General features: G+C 41.7%; 1 protein-coding gene across 1 annotated transcript in view; it reads left to right on the top strand.

The window, feature by feature from the left end:
* LOC135541386 (E3 ubiquitin-protein ligase rnf213-alpha-like) overlaps window positions 1-18723 on the top strand; it is a 70602-nt gene that overhangs the window by 36508 nt on the left and 15371 nt on the right. The window contains 20 exon segments of the mRNA XM_064967592.1: window positions 661-1951; window positions 3258-3442; window positions 3533-3688; window positions 4068-7670; window positions 7764-7894; window positions 8002-8097; window positions 8240-8364; window positions 8494-8616; window positions 8892-8944; window positions 9404-9548; window positions 9840-9975; window positions 10107-10298; window positions 10386-10516; window positions 11092-11249; window positions 11698-11907; window positions 12258-12445; window positions 14922-15042; window positions 15663-15763; window positions 16001-16180; window positions 16266-16432. Of these exon segments, the coding sequence (XP_064823664.1) occupies window positions 661-1951; window positions 3258-3442; window positions 3533-3688; window positions 4068-7670; window positions 7764-7894; window positions 8002-8097; window positions 8240-8364; window positions 8494-8616; window positions 8892-8944; window positions 9404-9548; window positions 9840-9975; window positions 10107-10298; window positions 10386-10516; window positions 11092-11249; window positions 11698-11907; window positions 12258-12445; window positions 14922-15042; window positions 15663-15763; window positions 16001-16180; window positions 16266-16432 (7492 nt within the window).

The following is an 18723-nucleotide window of genomic DNA, read 5'->3' as shown; positions in this document are numbered from 1 at the left end:
ATTTTGGGTCCGGTAAAGCACATCAAATTTTACATTGCACATTGCACATTTTAACTCACGGGCTATAAATATAAAACACCAGGTAAAAAAACCTAGGTGTTATTTTAGATTCTGAACTCTATTTCGAATCACACATTAGGAATGTGACCCAAATACACAGATGCCCTTCCTCACCTTCTTGGTGAGTACTCCCTCGATTTCGGGCCTCTGAGGGTTGCTGATGTTGGGCCTACGGAGAGCATGTCTTTGCGATATGGGAGTTGGCTATATCCCCAGATGTCAAATATAGAAACAAATAATTGAAAGAGAACTTAAGGTTACTCGCGTAACCCTGGTTCTCTGATATTATGAGTGATATATCGCACCGCATTCCCATGCTTGCAAGAGCGCAAAGAAGAAACACATGCTTGAGAATAATCAGAGGACTGGAGAGTGGCTCCTTTTAAGGAAGGTGAGGGGCTCACCTGATTCGCACTCTACCTCTACCTGTCAGATGCTTTTACTAGGTTCTTCGGAGAGCAGGTGTTCCTAGCGAAACCCCACATGTGAGATATCTCACTCATAATATCAGAGAACCTGGGTTATGCAAGTAACCTTACGTTTCATGTGCAGAAACTGAACTGAATGTTTAGACACCAAATTGCCATCTTATCTTCTCAGGTTTTTGACAGTGTCCAGAGGCTAGCTGTAGCATTTGTAGATCTTTATGCTGCTGGGAACCCACTTTTTAGGGTTTGGGAGGCCAAGATTCACTGCAATATGGAAAGTGACACTGGTGTCACAATGGACTTCAACCTTGGCAACATCCTACGAAAGATCATGGTGGAGGGCAATGCAGTCAAACAGCTTACAGACCTGTGCAGGAAGATAGAGATGTGTTTGGATGACTGGAATAGATTCATGGACAAACAGAGATATCAGCACTATTACCTCAACTATTACACAGCAGAGCAGATAGTCTACCTTTGTAATGTTTTGACCGAAAATAATCTGAACAATAAATTGGAGGAAAGCGTCTTGATGATGCTCTCTTTCATCAAACCTGACTGCTCTGTGTCAGAAGTGTGGGAGTCATGGATGACTTTTCAGAACCACACCATGAATACAGCTGGGCAAGAGGAAGACACAAGTTGTCAGACTTTTATTAACCTTCAAAGTGACATGGAAAACTTAGATTCCTCTTTTGCAGGAGACAGCAAATGTACCATTGATGTTCTACAGAGTGTTGTAGACCAGGCTGTTGGTTTGCGAAAACTGGATCTGGTCTGGGATGCCTACATGAAAGACATGAGGAACATTATCCAGTACTCTTTAGACATCAGAAGCCTAGGCAGTCTGCTAGAGGTGTTAGCCAACAAACAAAACCAGGAACAAGAGGAGGAAGAGGAGCTTTTAGAAACAAGTGAGAATACAGTCAGTAGAAAGCTCCCGAAAGGCTTCTTCACTGGGCAACCTAATCTCATTATCTGCCCACAAGATAAAATCTTGACTGTAAGCGTCTGTTTATATATGACCAGTGATGATGAGCAGCTGCCGACTTACGATGAAGTTCTCCTGTGTACCCCTGCCACGTCATATGAGCAAGTGGAGCTTTTCTTCAGACGATGTCTCACACCGGGCTACATGGGTGAGAAGATCTATGCCTTGCTCTTCGCAGACCAGTTGAGCTATGAGGTGAGCTATGCAGTGGAGAAGTTCTTTCAGAAACTGAGTTCATGCTTTCGGAGCAACTATAGGCTGGTGATCATCTGCAGCGCAGAAAGAGAGCACAACTACATTCCCTCTGCCTTCAGTCACTTCAAACGGGACATTGTCCCTCAGGAGTCTCCTGGACGGATACAGAAATACCTGTCCCGGCACTACACTGTCCCCTCACACCAGGCCAGTGCTGCATCTGTGTTCAAAGGTAGACACTTTGTTGGGATTGTGTCTTCCAAGAGGGCTGGAGTTGGTGAGTTTATTGAGTTTTGTCACTTTACATGATCCTATGGTGTCTGATATTGGTTTTCCATTGTAATCTTGGTAAAAAAATTATATAATTTAACTTCTTGAAACTCCCCATCCCGGATCCGGGTTTGTGACTAAAGCCTCAGGCTCATTAGCATAACGCAACGTTAACGATTTCTGAAAATCGCAAATAAAATGAAAATAATGCGTCTGCTCTCAAGCTTAGCCTTTTCTTAACAACACTGTCATCTCAGATTTTCAAAATATGCTTTTGAACCATAGAAATGGACTAATTTGTGTAAGAGTATGCAAAGCTAGCATAGCATTTTGAGTAGCATTTAGCACGCAACATTTTCACAAAAACCAGATAACCAAATAAATAAAATCATTTACCTTTGAAGAGCTTCTGATGTTTTCAATGAGGAGACTCTCAGTTACATACCAAATGCGCAGTTTTTCCTGAAAGCGTCTGTGTGTAGGAGAAATCGTTCCGTTTTCTACATTGCGTCTGGCTACCGAAACTAACCGAAAATTCAGTCACCTACAACGTAAAACTTTTTCCGGATTAACTACATAATATCGACTGAAACATGGCAAACGTTGTTTGGAATCAATCCTCAAGGTGTTTTTTCACATATCTCTTCATTGATATGCAGTTCGTGGAAGCTTGCTTTCCTCTCTGTATCGCATGGAAAAATACTGGCAGGTGACTTTTGCGCACCAATTTCGGCGCAGGACACCGGGCGGACACCTGGTAAATGTGGTCTCTTATGGTCAATCTTCCAATGATCTGCCTACAAATACGTCACAATGCTGCAGACACCTTGGGGAAACGACAGAAAGGGCAGGCTCATTCCTCTCGCATTCACAGCCATATAAGGAGACAATGGAAAACAGAGCCTCAAAAATCCTTGTCATTTCCTGGATGCCATCTCATCTTGGTTTTGCCTGAAGCTCACGTTCTAGGGCACGCACAGAGAATATCTTGGTATTTCTGGACACGTCAGAGTGTTTTCTTTCGAAAGCTATCAATTATATGCATAGTCGAGCATCTTTTTGTGACAAAATATCTTGTTTAAAACGGGAACGTTTTTCATCCAAAAATGAAATAGCGCCCCCATAGATGTAAGAGGTTAAGTGAGTTTTTTAAATCCGAAAATTATTTGATATTTTCAGGTGTTGAATTTCATGAACAATAATGCATTCATACTTACAATACTACTATGAGTTTTCAAACAGAAATTATTCAATGACCGTATATTTGACCTAAATCTTTGAAGAGCTGAATCAAATGTTTTATTTATCCGCAGGAAAATCTCTGTACATACAAAGGTTGTATGATAAACTGGAGGGAACCATGAGAATAGGAACCACATTCCACAAATGCATTCGCTTAATTGAGCCCAAGGTTGATGAGCATATCATTCTTCGGTCCTTGTTTGACACACCAGAGAAGAAGGAACACAAAGTCTTTCATTTTGATGTCACATCCTCAGTAAGGATACTTGGTATTGTTAAGATATTGAAAATGTTTATATATTTTCTGTTTCAAGTGCTTTATATGCTTGCTATTTATGTTATTCAGGTACAGAAAGGACTGCATGAATTTCTGTTCAAACTGTTCTTCCTGCGTTACCTGGCCGATTCGGATGGGCTAATGTGGAAATGCAGCAGCAAGGACTTGTATGTCATCGAGACACTACAATCCACACATGAACTGCCCAGATCTGCCTCAAGACCTGTAAGTGACAATCTATTTGTATTTTGTCATGTGAAACGGTTGTATGTATACAGTTAAATGTCCCTACCAAACCACCAGTGGCGTGTTAACGTTCAATTATAACTCGATATTGAAGGGGATACATCACCCAAATTACGAAATCACGTAATCTTTTCTTTACCTTGAATGTCATCCCTATGGGGTGGAGTCTACAACCCAATATTTGGCTTTGTTTACTTAGATACGGTCACCTACGGCTAGCATTAACATGGTTTTCACACAGCAATTGTAGTATATCGTAAAACTGGTTATTATATACTTTTTGTGTTAGACGTCCCATTTGTGTTGTGTAGGTAGGGTTTGTCAAAATACTTAATATGGCATGTATTTGTCTGTCTAGGATCCGATGGGACACGTTCCTCTCTTTGAGGTCTTTCCAAAGGTCTTCTGCCGTCCCCCAAAAGAGGTTATGTGGTTGGAAATGAGAAATAGAGATGATCCTGAGCTGAAAAGTGAAGACCCACTCATGGATGACCAGTGTTTTAGGAGTGAGGCCTTTCAAAGACCATACCAGTATTTAACACGGTTCCATAGGGGTGAGAATCTTGACAGCTTCACCTACCAAAGAGTTGAAGGAACTCATGCAGAGTGCCTTCAAATGCTCTTCATCTACTGTGGCATAAGTGATCCGTCCTGGGCAGAGCTGAGGAACTTTGCCTGGTTCCTCAATCTTCAGTTGCTGGACTGTGAGACATCGGCCTTCTGCAACTTTCAGTTCATTGGAGACACTCTTAGGGGATTCAGAAACTTTGTGGTTGACTTCATGATCTTGATGGCCAAGGACTTTGCCACTCCATCTCTCTGCATCACTGACCAGAGCCATGGGAGGCAGCAGATGGACCTCAATGGACTCAACGAAAGGGATCTAGCCCCGTTCCTCATTCGAAAGAGATGGGAATCAGAACCGCATCCATATATCTTCTTCAATGATGACCATGCATCCATGACCTTCATTGGATTTCACCTACGGGAGAACAAGAAGAATGGGGTTGATGCCATTAATCCATCAACAAATGTGGTGATCAAGAGAAACATTATGACCAAAGATCTGTACAATGGCCTCAGACGTCAAAGAGTTCCATTTAACATTGACTTTGACCAACTTTCTCGGGCAGATAAGATTGTGCGTCTATGTAGCGTGCTGGGGATCAAGTGGCCAACAGACCCTGATGAAACATATGAACTCACCACCGACAACATACTGAAGATGATGGCAATTCATATGAGGTTCAGATGTGGCATTCCAGTCATCATAATGGGGGAGACTGGTTGTGGGAAGACACGACTCATCAAGTTCCTGTGTGAGTTGAGAAGGAGTGGAGCGCCCACCGAGAACATGAAACTGGTCAAAGTTCACGGAGGAACTACATCTGACATGATCTACACCAAAGTGCACGAGGCAGAGGCTGTTGCGGTTGCCAATAAGGAGAAACATGGTTTTGGTTCTGTTCTTTTCCTTGATGAAGCTAATACCACGGAAGCTATAAGCAGCATTAAGGAGATCCTGTGTGACAACACTGTGCAAGGACAACAACTTGGCTACCAAACTGGACTGCAGATCATTGCTGCATGCAACCCTTACAGGAAACACACAGATGAGATGATCAAGAGGCTGGAGAAAGCTGGTTTGGGTTACAGGGTTCGAGCTGATGAGACTGAGGAAAGACTTGGATCAATCCCTCTTCGGCAGCTGGTGTATAGGGTCCAAGTTCTGCCCCCGAGCATGATTCCTCTGGTGTGGGACTTTGGACAACTCAATGACCACACAGAGAAAATGTACATCCAGCAGATTGTGCAGAGAGTTGTGGGAAAAAATTCAATCAAACGAGTATCCATCAAGTTGATCACTGATGTACTGTCGTCATCGCAGAGATTTATGCGACAGAGGAAAGACGAATGCAGCTTTGTCAGTCTCAGGGATGTGGAGCGCTGCATGCAAGTTTTTGTGTGGTTCTACAAGAACCACTCAATGTTTTCTGAAGAGTTAAGGGCGCTCTTCCAGAAACAATCCCGGGGGGAGAGGAACAGGTGTGGACAGGTACCCCCACCTGCTAGTGATCCAGTTGATTGGTCGCTGTTGATGGCTGTTGGTGTGTGTTATCAAGCCTGTTTAGAGACAAAAGGTGAGTACCAGAAAGAAATCTGCAAATTCTTTCCCCGTGTCCTCCCCCAAAAAATGAAGCAGGAAATCTCACTCATGCAGGATCTTCTCCTAAGTGGGGTCCCAATGGGAGAGACAATAGCAAGAAACAAGGCTTTGAAAGAGAATGTCTTCATGATGGTGATCTGCATTGAGCTACGAATCCCCCTGTTTTTGGTTGGCAAGCCTGGGAGCTCCAAATCTCTGTCCAAAACTCTGGTTGCAGATGCCATGCAGGGCCAAGCTGCACATTCCGAGCTGTACAAAAGGCTGAAACAGGTTCACCTGGTGTCCTTCCAGTGCAGCCCTCACTCCACGCCAGAGGGAATCATCAACACATTCAAGCAATGTGCCCGTTTCCAAGAGAGCAAGAATTTGGAGGAGTACATCTCTGTTGTTGTGCTAGATGAGATCGGATTAGCAGAAGACTCCCCCAAAATGCCTCTGAAAACACTGCACCCCTTACTGGAGGAAGGCTGCATTGATGACGAGCCATTGCCCCATAAGAGGGTTGGATTCATTGGTATCTCCAATTGGGCCTTGGACCCTGCTAAGATGAACAGAGGCCTCTTTGTGTCCCGTGGTGACCCAGACCAGAATGAGCTATTCGAAAGTGCGAAAGGCATATGCTCATCTGACAAGATGATTCTGGAGAAGGTTAAGCACCTCTTCAAACCCTTTGCCAAAGCATATATGAAGACTTGCAAGAAAGGCAAAGGGTTTTTCGGCTTACGTGATTACTACAGTCTGGTCAAGATGATGTTTGCCATCACCAAGATCTCTAAGCAGAGCCCTGGTGTGAACCAAATCATTGAAGCAGTCCTGAGGAACTTCAGTGGAAGGGATGATGTGGATGCGGTGTATATATTCACCAAACAGCTGTGGGGCAAATCGAATAAACCTGATTTGGATGGGATCAGCACTATTGATCTGGTGAAACAAAACATAATTCCAGTTTGCCAAGACGAGGAGTGCCGATACCTTCTTGTCCTCACCAAAAACTATGCCGCCCTCCAGATTCTCCAGCAGACATTCTTCTCAGACCAGAGCCATCCAGAGATCATCTTTGGTTCCAGCTTCCCAAAGGATCAAGAGTACACACAGATCTGCAGAAATATCAACAGAGTGAAGATCTGCATGGAAACTGGCCAGACTGTTGTGCTTCTGAACCTTCAGAATCTGTACGAAAGTCTCTATGACGCTCTCAACCAATACTATGTTTCACTTGGGGGTCAGAAGTATGTCGATCTTGGATTGGGAACCCATCGTGTGAAGTGCAGAGTTCACAAACATTTCAGGCTTATTGTCATTGAAGAGAAGGAGGTGGTCTACACACAGTTCCCGATTCCCTTGATAAACAGACTGGAGAAGCACTACCTGGACATCAACACTGTCCTCAAGAATGAAGGGAAGGAGATTGCCAAACAACTTCAGGAATGGGTCAAAGTGTTTGTCTCTTTGAAAAGCCAGCAATCCAAGACAAACAGATATCTTCCAACTGATGTCTTCATTGGCTACCACTCAGACACATGCTCCTCTGTAGTCCTTCTGGTTAAAGAGAAGATGAAAGATGAATCTGACATTTCTGACCCTCAAAGAAGAGTCCTGGATGAAGCCAAGTTCATCATGCTGAACTGTGCCACTCCAGATTCTGTCATTCGTCTGGATGGGACCAAATTGTCTGATGTTGAGACAGAGAAACTTACACAAATATATTTTGATGAGCAGAAGCACAAATCCCTGGCTGACTTCATTGCATCTCACACACGGCTGGAGGAATGGTGCCATGCCCACTTTACAGAGGTAATTCACTTGACTGTTTTATCTTTTGAAGAATATGGATTGCATTGAATGCATCTTGTATGCTTCTTCTTCTTCTTTTGGCTCTTTGTGAAGGTCACAACGTTTTCCCGGCAATTGACAGCAGGAGATATAAAACAGCTCCAGAATATCACAGAGCTTTGCGACATCAAGCTGCTCTCACTGCAACAGTTTGACACAGAGCACTCATTCCTCAAAGAAATCAGGTCTGCTTTAAAAGTTCAGCTTGTTTTTTTTTTTACATTTGTATTAGTGTTACTGTGTAGATCATTCTTTAGAAAGATATTAGAAAATAACTTTGTTCCCTCTCTAGACAATTTCTTGACTCTACCTCTGCCGACAAAGTCCTCATCATCCAAACTGACTATGATGGGGCTTCCCAGAGCATGAACATTCTTGCATCTGCCAAGTGAGTCTTTTCTTTTTGGACTTGTCATCACAACTATTGGATATTAACTAGTGGGATAGATTTGCAAGATCCTGTTATATATATAGTGTAGTTTTTTGTGTCCTTTTTTAAATTTAAACTTTTTTGGTTTTTATCTCTATAGGTATTCATCCATAAATGAAATCAACAAACCAAAAGCTAATGGTGGCAATGGAAGGGTGTTTGTGTACTTTGTTACCAAACTGCCTCGAATTGAAGGTGGAACCTCCTATGTTGGATTCCATGGAGGTGAGATTTAAATGTTGTATAACATGCTGATATGATAATATGACCTAGCACTCCACAGAGAAAATGTTATCCATTCTGAAATGTATTCAACATTAAAGAGCAAGTTCTATCGACTTTGTTTTTGCAAAGGACCCTGGAAATCAGTTCACATTGATGACCTTAGAAGATCCAAAGAGTTTGTATCAGATGTCCAGTTCTTGAGAAACATACCCATCAGCCAGCTGTTTGAGGAAATCAAAGAGCCCTGTTATGGTAAATTAACTTGAATTGCTATTACACTCATTAGCACTAATGCCATAGTTAATAACAATTCTTTTCAATTGGTAATAACTGAAAATAATTGTTTAATAACTGAAAATAATTGTTTGATGAAGTAACAGAGTTTTGCACCAGATCTGTAAGTTTGGTTTTTGATGACAGCAAATGCAAGCACTCGATAATGGTGGTGTTTGATGAAGCAACAGACACAGACTTCCAACCACCTGCACCAGAGCACTCTGTAAGTATAATGGTGGTGTTTGATGAAGCAATGCAAACCGATACAGACACAGACTTCCAACCACCTGCACCAGAGCACTCTGTAAGTATAATGGTGGTGTTTGATGAAGCAATGCAAACCGATACAGACACAGACTTCCAACCACCTGCACCAGAGCACTCTGTAAGTATAATGGTGGTGTTTGATGAAGCAATGCAAACCGATACAGACACAGACTTCCAACCACCTGCACCAGAGCACTCTGTAAGTATAATGGTGGTGTTTGATGTTGCACCCTGTGGCGTTGGACTAGTAACCGAAAGGTTGCAAGTTCGAATCCCCGAGCTGACAAGGTACAAATCTGTCGTTCTGCCCCTGAACAGGCAGTTAACCCACTGTTCCTAGGCCGTCATTGAAAATAAGAATTTGTTCTTAACTGACTTGCCTAGTAAAATAAAGGTAAAATCAAAAACATGGATGTACTAAATGTTGCATAAGTTTGTATAAAGTTTATAGGTATGGGTAAGTGTTATTCATCTGAGCATGTTGTTGTTGTTATAGGCTGTGTTTGAAGTCACAGATCTAGTGCGAAGCTGTGTGCAGAGTGCAGTAAGCATGCTCAGAGATCAGGAGGACAGTGGAGCTCTCAGCACCAGGAGGGTGGAGATCCTGCTTACACTTATGGAAGATAGTGAGGACCTGAAAGGTTAGGAACTAACCTACAGTATTCCAGTGTTTTACTGTAGCTCCAATACCCAAGCACTGTTTCAATGGTTAAAGTCCAGATCTAGAACTTTTATTACAAACTTTTATTACTTTTATTACATTAATAATTTTATTACATGAAGGGTTCTAGATCTATGTGTTGAATTTTGTTTAGACATTTTTGGCCCGAGACAGACTTAGCTCAGATCGTAACGGCAAGCCAATAATATAGCCAAAGTTAATTGACTTTTACATGTATTGATATACTTGATCTCGGTATTGTGCCCTAAAGCTGTGTTCCTGAAAACCCTGAGGAGCCGCCTTCACTCTCTTCTGGAGAACCACGAGAGAAACATCCCCTCTCCCAAGTACTGGGTGTTAACAGAGGCATCCAACATCAACGCTCTTCAAGAGGGGGGAACTTTCACGTATGTTAATCAATGATACTGCACTGTTAACTCAGCTCACATAAAGTCCATCATTTCATTCATGTTCAAATGATAATTTGTTCTCATCGTTTAGGAGTATAGTCTGCCCATATGCTGTATGTGTTCCCCAGACAAACTCTGTGGAAGAAAATCCAAGCAGTGGTCACACCCGTTTTGGCTCAGTTGGTCTCAGTTATCGACAGGGACTGTAATCTGGACCTCCTCCTAGACGTCAACTGTGGGGAAGAAGTCAAGAAACTGTGGCTGGAGATATTCGGCAACAACGAGATGCTTGATATTCCTCTTGTCAAAGTGGATTCCAAGTAGGTGGTTTGCTCATGTGCGATGTAGCAAGAGTATGTCTGTGTTACCACGAGGTCCAACACACTATATTTGTGTAATTCCTACAGTTCTGAGTCTAAGACCATTCTGGTACAGAGCCATATCACAGCTGAGAGGACCATGCGCTCCAGTATGCCCTTCAGCTGGAGGATCAGAGATATCCTGGATGAACTAATGATGCAAACTCAGCAGTACGAAAGTAAATAATCGAATGCCTTCTTTTTTTTCTGAAAGATACATTTAAATTGTTCTTAAATGCAGTTATCAAAACTTACCAAGGAAGACTCAAATGATAAGTGTGTCTTAAAGTTCTTAGTTTGCGTGTGTGTGTGTTAATGTGAACTGGGTGGATCAAGCCCTGAATGCTGATTGGTTGAAAACCGTGGTATATAAGCACTCCCAAGTGGCGCAGTGGTCTAAGACACTTTATCTCAGTTCAAGAGGTGTCACTACAGTCCCTGGTACGAATCCAGGCTGTATCACATCCGGGCGTGATTGGGTGTCCCAATTGGGTGTCCCTGTTTGCGATATTTGCCCCAAAATACCACGGCTAGGGGCTGTGTCCTTGTGTTGCGTCGTGCATAAGAACATCCCTTAGCCGTGGTCAATTGGCCATATACCACAAACCCCCTCGGGCCTTATTGCTTAAACAATGATCTGAAACATTAGAAAAGTTTTCACTATGTTTGTGTGTTTCTTAACTCCGATAACTAATCACTTACAGTATTTTTAGTTGCAGAACTTGCATAAACTTCACAACATTTTTCTCTGAAGGACACAGTCCGAGGCAGTTCGAGGAATTCTTTCCGAAAATCCCCCTTGGTCAGTACATGGCTACGATGGATGAAAAAATGCAGAGGGAATTTTTTCAAAGGTACCTGCAGGATTTCATTGCCATGACGATGAAAGTGTCTTCAGCGGGGGAGTTAAAGGTATGTTATTGCACAGTTCTTCAACATGTTCATACAAATAGTCAATCGAACAAAGCGCTAATGCTACAATTAGACAAGGGATGAAAAAAAATTGCAATATTAGTCGGCAGAGCAGGACAAGAAAGCAAATAAGCCAGCACGACGCTATGCATTACTATTGCGATTTCAGTAAACAAACAGTGCAAATCAACATCCGGTAGAAGGCAATGCTACGGCAGATGGCAAAAGATTCCTGTCTACCGTGGCGGCTGATGGCGTTCACTGCCAGTGTCATCGGCATTTATCTCATAGAAAACAATGACATCCGGTTTGCTGTCTACCTCCTACCATCTAAACACAGTATTAGCCTCCATTTAGGAATGGGTAATTCATATTTATCGTCAGATTTGATATAATATGCCTACACATCAATTAGGTGATCCTAATGAATATGTAACACTCTTCTCAGCTTCTGTGTGACGCCCTGAACAGCTGTGTGAATGAGCTCCGGAGGCGACGAAAAGCTCCAAGTGAAGAGATTCCATCCATACCCCTGATCCACTCGGCCTACCACATGTACCGCACCCGCCTTCAGAACCTGTCCAGGATGATGTCCCTGCAGCCACAGGTGGCCCTTCACTTGCAGCGAAACCCACAAGTGAAGGATAGCCCAGTGATGGTAGGTTCAGAGACTCTCCACACACTGCTACATTTAGTTATGTGAAATCCGTATTTAGGGGCAAAATGTTTGTGTTTATGAGTGCATGATAGTAGTTGAACTTTTACCAGTGTATTGAAAGGAGGCTTCCTACATGCTACTAGAAATGTCATATTATGAAATGGTTCGTTCCGGCCACGCAATCTGATTGGTCAAAAGTGTGTTCCAACCGTGTTGTTATTGAGCACTTTATCACTTTGTGATCAGTCCGCCTGTGGCTTGTTCCTAGTGATCGACCGCATCACGTTGTGCCAGACCTGCTCTTGTGTTATTGCTTTAGTAACCATTTCTCTGCCTCACTCTACCAACAGGTTCTGGACATGTACGCAGCAGTTGCCTGTGTTGAGCAGCTGGGGCCTCCTGCGTTGGACTCTAATACCCAGTGCCAAGACTGGCTGACGCAGGTGAAAAGACTGCAGGGGTCTATGGAGCTGGTCTGCTCCCAAGGAAGCCTGAGGCAGTATGGAGAGAGGAGCCAGGAAATGTTGAACTATATCCGGTGAGAGAAATGGCCATTTCAAAGATTAGAGAGAGCCAAACATTAGACTTTTTGAAAGTAGACTTTTTATTTTATTATACAATTCTGAAGAAAAACTTTTTTGATGCAATAACGCAAGAACACATGATATTCAAAAAACAAGCAGCAGCAGTTACTGTGCCTTCAGAAATGATTCCTACCCCTTGACATTTTGTTGTGTTACAGCCTGAATTAAAAATGGATTAAATTGAGATTTTGTTTCACTGGCCTACACACAATACCCCATAATGTCAAAGTGGAATTATGTTTTTAGAAGTTAATTTAAAATGATTAGCTGAAATGTCTTGAGCCAATAACTATTCAACTCCTTCATTATGGCAAGCCTACATATGGTCAGGAGTAATTATTAGTCACATAACAAATTGCATGGACTCACTCTGTGTGCAATAATAGTGTTTAACATGATTTTTGAATGACTTCCTCATCTCTGTACCCAACACATACAGTTATCTGTAAGATCCCTCAATCGAGCAGTGAATATCAAACACAGATTCAACCACAAAGACCAGGGAGGTCTCCCATGCCTCGCAAAGAAGGGAACCTATTGGTAGATGGATTTTAAAAAAAAACAGAAATTAAATATCCCTTTGGGGATTGTGAAGTTATTAATTAGGCTTTGGTTGGTGTATCAGTACAACCAGCCACAACAAAGATACAAGCGTCCTTCCTAACTCAGTTGCCAGAGTAAAAGGAAACCGCTCAGGGATTTCACCATGAGGCCAATGGTGACTTTAAAACAGTTACAGAGTTTAATGGCTTTGATAGAAGAAAACTGATGATGGATCAACAACATTGTAGTTACTCCACAATACTAACCTAAATGTGTCGTGGAAATTCAAACTGAGAGAGACTTTGTCATTTCTTCAAACAATCATCTTTATTTAATATTGATTAATTATTGCAATAATGAAACTAGTCAAACCAACACTCTTGACTGTTGGGCCGAGCAGCCTAACCTTTACAGAAATGCAGAGTTTTTTATATAGCCGACACTAAGAAGGCTTAGTCATGGCTGGTCCCACCCCTCCCATTCAGATCAACAGGCATCAAAAGCCACTCTGGGTTCATCCGGTCGTTATCTGCAGGGGGTTGTTGCCTTAACTACACCCTGGCTTAATTCCCTAGTTGCAAGGATGATTTTGAGACAATGAGGGATTGTTCTACTCCTAAACTATCCCTAGTAAAACACATTCTTGTCTATGCAATGCAGTCGTTAACACATTTGCCATCTCTAGTGACCATGCGCCCAGATTAGCTACAGGGAACTAGAGTGGAGACCATAAAAACACAGCATTTGTAGGACAGAAATGTCTTACAATTAGTTACATATTAATTGTTAACAATTAATATCAAATAAATCATGTAAATACATAATTATTCTATCACAATTGACAGAGTGAAAATAAGGAAGCCTGTACAAAATACAAATATTCCAAACATGCATCCTGTTTTCAATAAGGCACAAAGTAAAACTTCAAAACAATTGGCAAAGAAATTAACTTTATGTCCTGAATACAATGCGTTATGTTTGGGGCAAATCCAACAAAACACATCACTGAGAACCTATCTTAATATGTTCAAGCATGGTGGTGGCTGCATCATGTTATGGGTATGCTTGAAATGGTTAAGGACTGAGGAGTTCTTTAGGATAAAAATAAATGGAATAGAGATAAGCACAGGCAAAATCCTAGAGGGAAACCTGGTTCAGTCTGCTTTCCACAAGACACTGGGAAATGAATTCACCTTTCAGCAGGACAATGACTTAAAACACAAGGCCACATATACACTGGAGTTGCTTACTAAGAAGACAGTGAATGTTCCTGAGTGGCCAAGTTACAGTTGGGACTTAAATCAGCTGAAAATCTACGGCAAGACTTGAAAATGGCGGTCTAGCAATGATCAACAACCAACCAACTTGACAGAGCTTGATGACTTTTAAAATTTATATTGTGTAAATATTGTGCGATCTAGGTGTGCAAAGAGACTTAGCCAGAAAGACTCACAGCTGTAATTGCTGCCAAAGGTGATTCTAACATGTATGATCTCAGGGGTGTGAATACTTATGTAAATTAGATATTTCTGTATTTCATTTTCAAGATAAAAAAAAGTATATTTAAGTCATTATGGTGTACTGTGTGTAGATGAGAGGAAAAAATAATATTTAATCAATTTTGAATTCAGGCTGTAACAGAACAAAATGTGGAATAAGTCAAGGGGTGTGAATACTTTCTGAAGGCCCTGTATGTGAATACCTGTATTCATTTGTGAGTTTGGCTGATAGGTTGCATCTTTGACCTTTCTTTTTGATGTAGACTTTTAAGAAAAATATTTTAGGTTTTCTGTATGATAAACTTTTATTACAATGTAATTGTACTTATCCCAGATATGTCTAATACCCCCAGAATTAATAACGATTTGTTCTTGTTTCTGTTTCCAGTAATAATTGGAACCACATCTGCATCCTCTCTCTGTTTGTGGAACACATGCTGCTCGGCTTTGAGTTTGAGGAGAGGGAGCTCAAGCCTCTGGTCCTTGATCACACTCGTACCTTAGGCAAAGTAAGTTTATCTGGTATATTTTGTTTTGACTAACTTAACATGCTACTGAACGATGTTCTATATCACCATTTTCGCATTTGTACTCTTAAGTTTTTTCTTATTTTCATCCCATATTTGAGGTTTCACACCCTTCAGACTTAATTTGCCCTATGTGATCTTGAGCTTTGTAAACAGTTCTATCCAAATATAATTTTTGGACAGTCACTAAACATTGTGCTTATTTAACTTGTGGGCTAAATCAGGCTCACACAGAATGTTTATTGGTAGACTTAAACAAATCTACTGGTCATGGGCTTACAAAACAAATACACCTGTACCATGTCAGATATAGAGTTGAAATGTATGCACCTCACACTCATGGTTATGGGCTTAAAGAAAGATCAGATGTATTCAATTTTGAGTTTGTATCCCAATATTACTCTTTATATACATCACAGATGACTGAAATATAACAACACTGTTTATCATAGAAACACCGGATTTCCGGCGTTTATTTAAAAAAAAAGTTTATTCATTGTGAAAAATATGAATAACATTCCACCCATGAGGCCACTAGGTTATTAGACTGCAGGAAAGGGCTACTTCATTTATTGGACTGCTATTTGTATCTTGTATGACAGATTCTGTCAAAACATTCAGACGTCAAATCTGAGGAACCCTTTGCAGCCGTCATTAAAATACTGAAGTCATGCAAGAAAGGAGCAAGTGATCTTATTTGCAAGTAAGGTGCAATTGGTTTCTTTATTTTGTTCTAAATGGTGTTCATATAATTTCTCTAAATTATTTGCTGTCGCTGATAAGCTGTCCCTTACGGAAAGAACACATGAATTTTACATGTGAACACATTTGAAGTGTTCCAAAAACTTTTGAAATTAGATTTTCCACATGTGAAATCATGTGGTTTTTCTGTAAGGGATATACAGAATTTGATGGTATTACCATATGTTGTTTCACTTAGGTTTGATCTCCAGTGCCCTGTGTGTATGGGGGAACCAGAGAACCCCGTGGACCTGCCCTGTCACCATATATTCTGTCTGACCTGTGTCAGAAGACGTGTCAACGTGGGCCAGATGTACTGCCCCATGTGCAAACAGGAACTCCCAGATGACTTTGAGGTGAAAGTGTCTGAAGACGTACGGTGGGTGTGTTTTACAGTTTTGACTATGGATACCGGGACAGTACTTTCTCAGTGACTGTCTAATCTGTCTCCTATGGTTTTGCAGAGCTTCCATCACCCTAAATGGCCAGTTCAGACGGAGTTGCAGTGCGTTTTTCATAAACCTCGTCACTACTGTGTGCTTCAAGGACAACATCCCCCCATCAAAGGGTGTCATTCTGCAGCTGTTGTCCTTCCTCATGGTCGAGACAGACCCGATTCCACTCATCAGAGGTACCCCCCCCCAAACACACACACGTATATACAGTACCAAATCAAATTGTATTGGTCACATACATGGTTAGCAGATGTTAATGCGAGTGTAGCGAAATGCTTGTGCTTCTAGTCCGACAGTGCAGTAATATCTAACAAGTAATCTAACAAATTCACAATGACTACATGAGTAATGTAGGATATGTAAACATTATTAAAGTGGCATTATTTAAAGTGACTAGTGATACCATTATTAAAGTGGCCAGTGATTTGAGTCTGCATGTTGGCAGCAGCCTCTCTATGTTAATGATGGCAGTTTAACAGTCTGATGGCCTTGAGATAGAAGCTGTTTTTCAGTCTCTCGGTCCCAGCTTTGATGCACCTTTACTGACCTCGCCTTCTGGATGATAGCGGGGTGAACAGGCAGTGGCTCAGTTGGTTGTTGTCCTTGATTATCTTTTTTGTCCTTCCTGTGACATCGGGGGCTGTAGGTGTCCTGGAGGGCTTTGCCCCCGGTGATCTGCAGACCGCACTACCATCTGGAGAGCCTTGTGGTTGAGGGCGGTGCAGTTGCCGTACCAGGTGGTGATACAGCCCGACAGGATGCTCTTGATTGTGCATCTGTAGAAGTTTGTGAGGGTTTTAGGTGACAAGCCAAATTTCTTCAGCCTCCCGAGGTTGAAGAGGCGCTGTTGTGCCTTCTTCACCACGCTGTCTGTGTGGGTGGACCATTTCAGTTTGTCTGTGATGTGCACGCCAAGGAACTTAAAACTTCCACCTTCTCCACTACTGTCCTGTCGATGTGGATGGGGGGTGCTCCCTCTGCTGTTTCCTGAAGTCCACAATCATCTCCTTTGTATTGTTGACGTTGAGTGTGAGGTTATTTTCCTGACACCCTCACCTCCTCGCTGTAGGCTGTCTCCTCGTTATTGTTAATCAAAAAAAAAAGTTTGGACACACCTACGCATTCCAGGGTTTTAATTTATTTTTACTATTTTGGAATGTTGTATTTTTCATAATTAAAAAAAATAAATGCTGAAAATCCGGTGTTCATAGGAAACAAATAATACTCATGGAATCATGTAGTAACCCGGAAAAGTGTTAAACAAATCAAAATATATTTTATATTTGAGATTCTTCGAAATAGCCACCCTTTGTCTTGATAACAGCTTTGCACACACTTGGCATTCCCTCAGCCAGCTTCATAAAATAGTCACCTGGAATGCATTATAATTAACAGGTGTGCCTTGTTAAAGGTTAATTTGTTGAATTTCTTTTCTTCTTAATGCGTTTGAGCCAATCAGTTGTGTTGTGAGAAGGTAGGGGTGGTATACAGAAGATAGCCCTATTTGGTAAAAGACCAAGTCCATATTATGGCAAGAACAGCTCTAATAAGCAAAGAGAAACGACATTCCACCATTACTTTAAAATATGAAGGTCAGTCAATCCGGAAAATTGTCCAGTTTCTTCAAGTGCAGTCGCAAAAACCATAGAACCGTAGAGCCAAAACACCAGTCTCAACGTCAACAGTGAAGAGGCGACTCCGGGATGCTGGTCTTCTAGGCAGAGTTGCAAAGAAAAAGCCATATCTCAGACTGGCCAATAAAAATAAGATATTAAGATGGGCAAAAGAACACAGACACTGGACAGAGGGACTCTGCCTAGAAGGCCAGCATCCCGGAGTCGCCTCTTCATTGTTGATGTTGAGACTGGTGTTTTGCGGGTACTATTTAATGAAGCTGCCAGTTGAGGACTTGTGAGGCGTCTGACACTCTAATGTACTTGTCCTCTTGCTCAGTTGTGCACCGGGGCCTCCCACTCCTCTTTCTATTCTGGTTAGAGCCAATTTTCGCTGTTCTGTGAAGGGAATAGTACACAGCGTTGTACAAGATCTTCAGTTTCTTGGCAATTTCTCGCATGGAATAGCCTGCATTTCTCAGAACAAGAATAGACTGACGAGTTTCAGAAGAAAGTTCATCGTTTCTGGCCATTTTGAGCGTAATCAAACCCACAAATGCTGATGCTCCAGATTCTCAACTAGTCTGAAGAAGGACAGTTTTATTGCTTCTTTAAGCAGGACAATAGTTGTCAACTGTGCTAACATAATTGCAAAAGGGTTTTCTAATGATCAATTAGCCTTTAAAAATGATAAACTTGGATTAGCTAACACAACGTGCTATTGGAACACAGGAGTGATGGTTGCTGATAATGGGCCTCTGCACGCATATGTAGATATTCCATTAAAAATCTGCCATTTTCAGCTACTATAGTCATTTACAACATTAACAATGTCTACACTGCATTACTGATCA

Source organism: Oncorhynchus masou, chromosome 6, assembly GCF_036934945.1.
Source record: "Oncorhynchus masou masou isolate Uvic2021 chromosome 6, UVic_Omas_1.1, whole genome shotgun sequence".
Classification (NCBI taxonomy): Eukaryota; Metazoa; Chordata; class Actinopteri; order Salmoniformes; family Salmonidae; genus Oncorhynchus; species Oncorhynchus masou.
The sequence above is the reverse complement of the archived record's forward strand: the minus strand, read 5'-3'. Positions and strand labels throughout refer to the sequence as shown.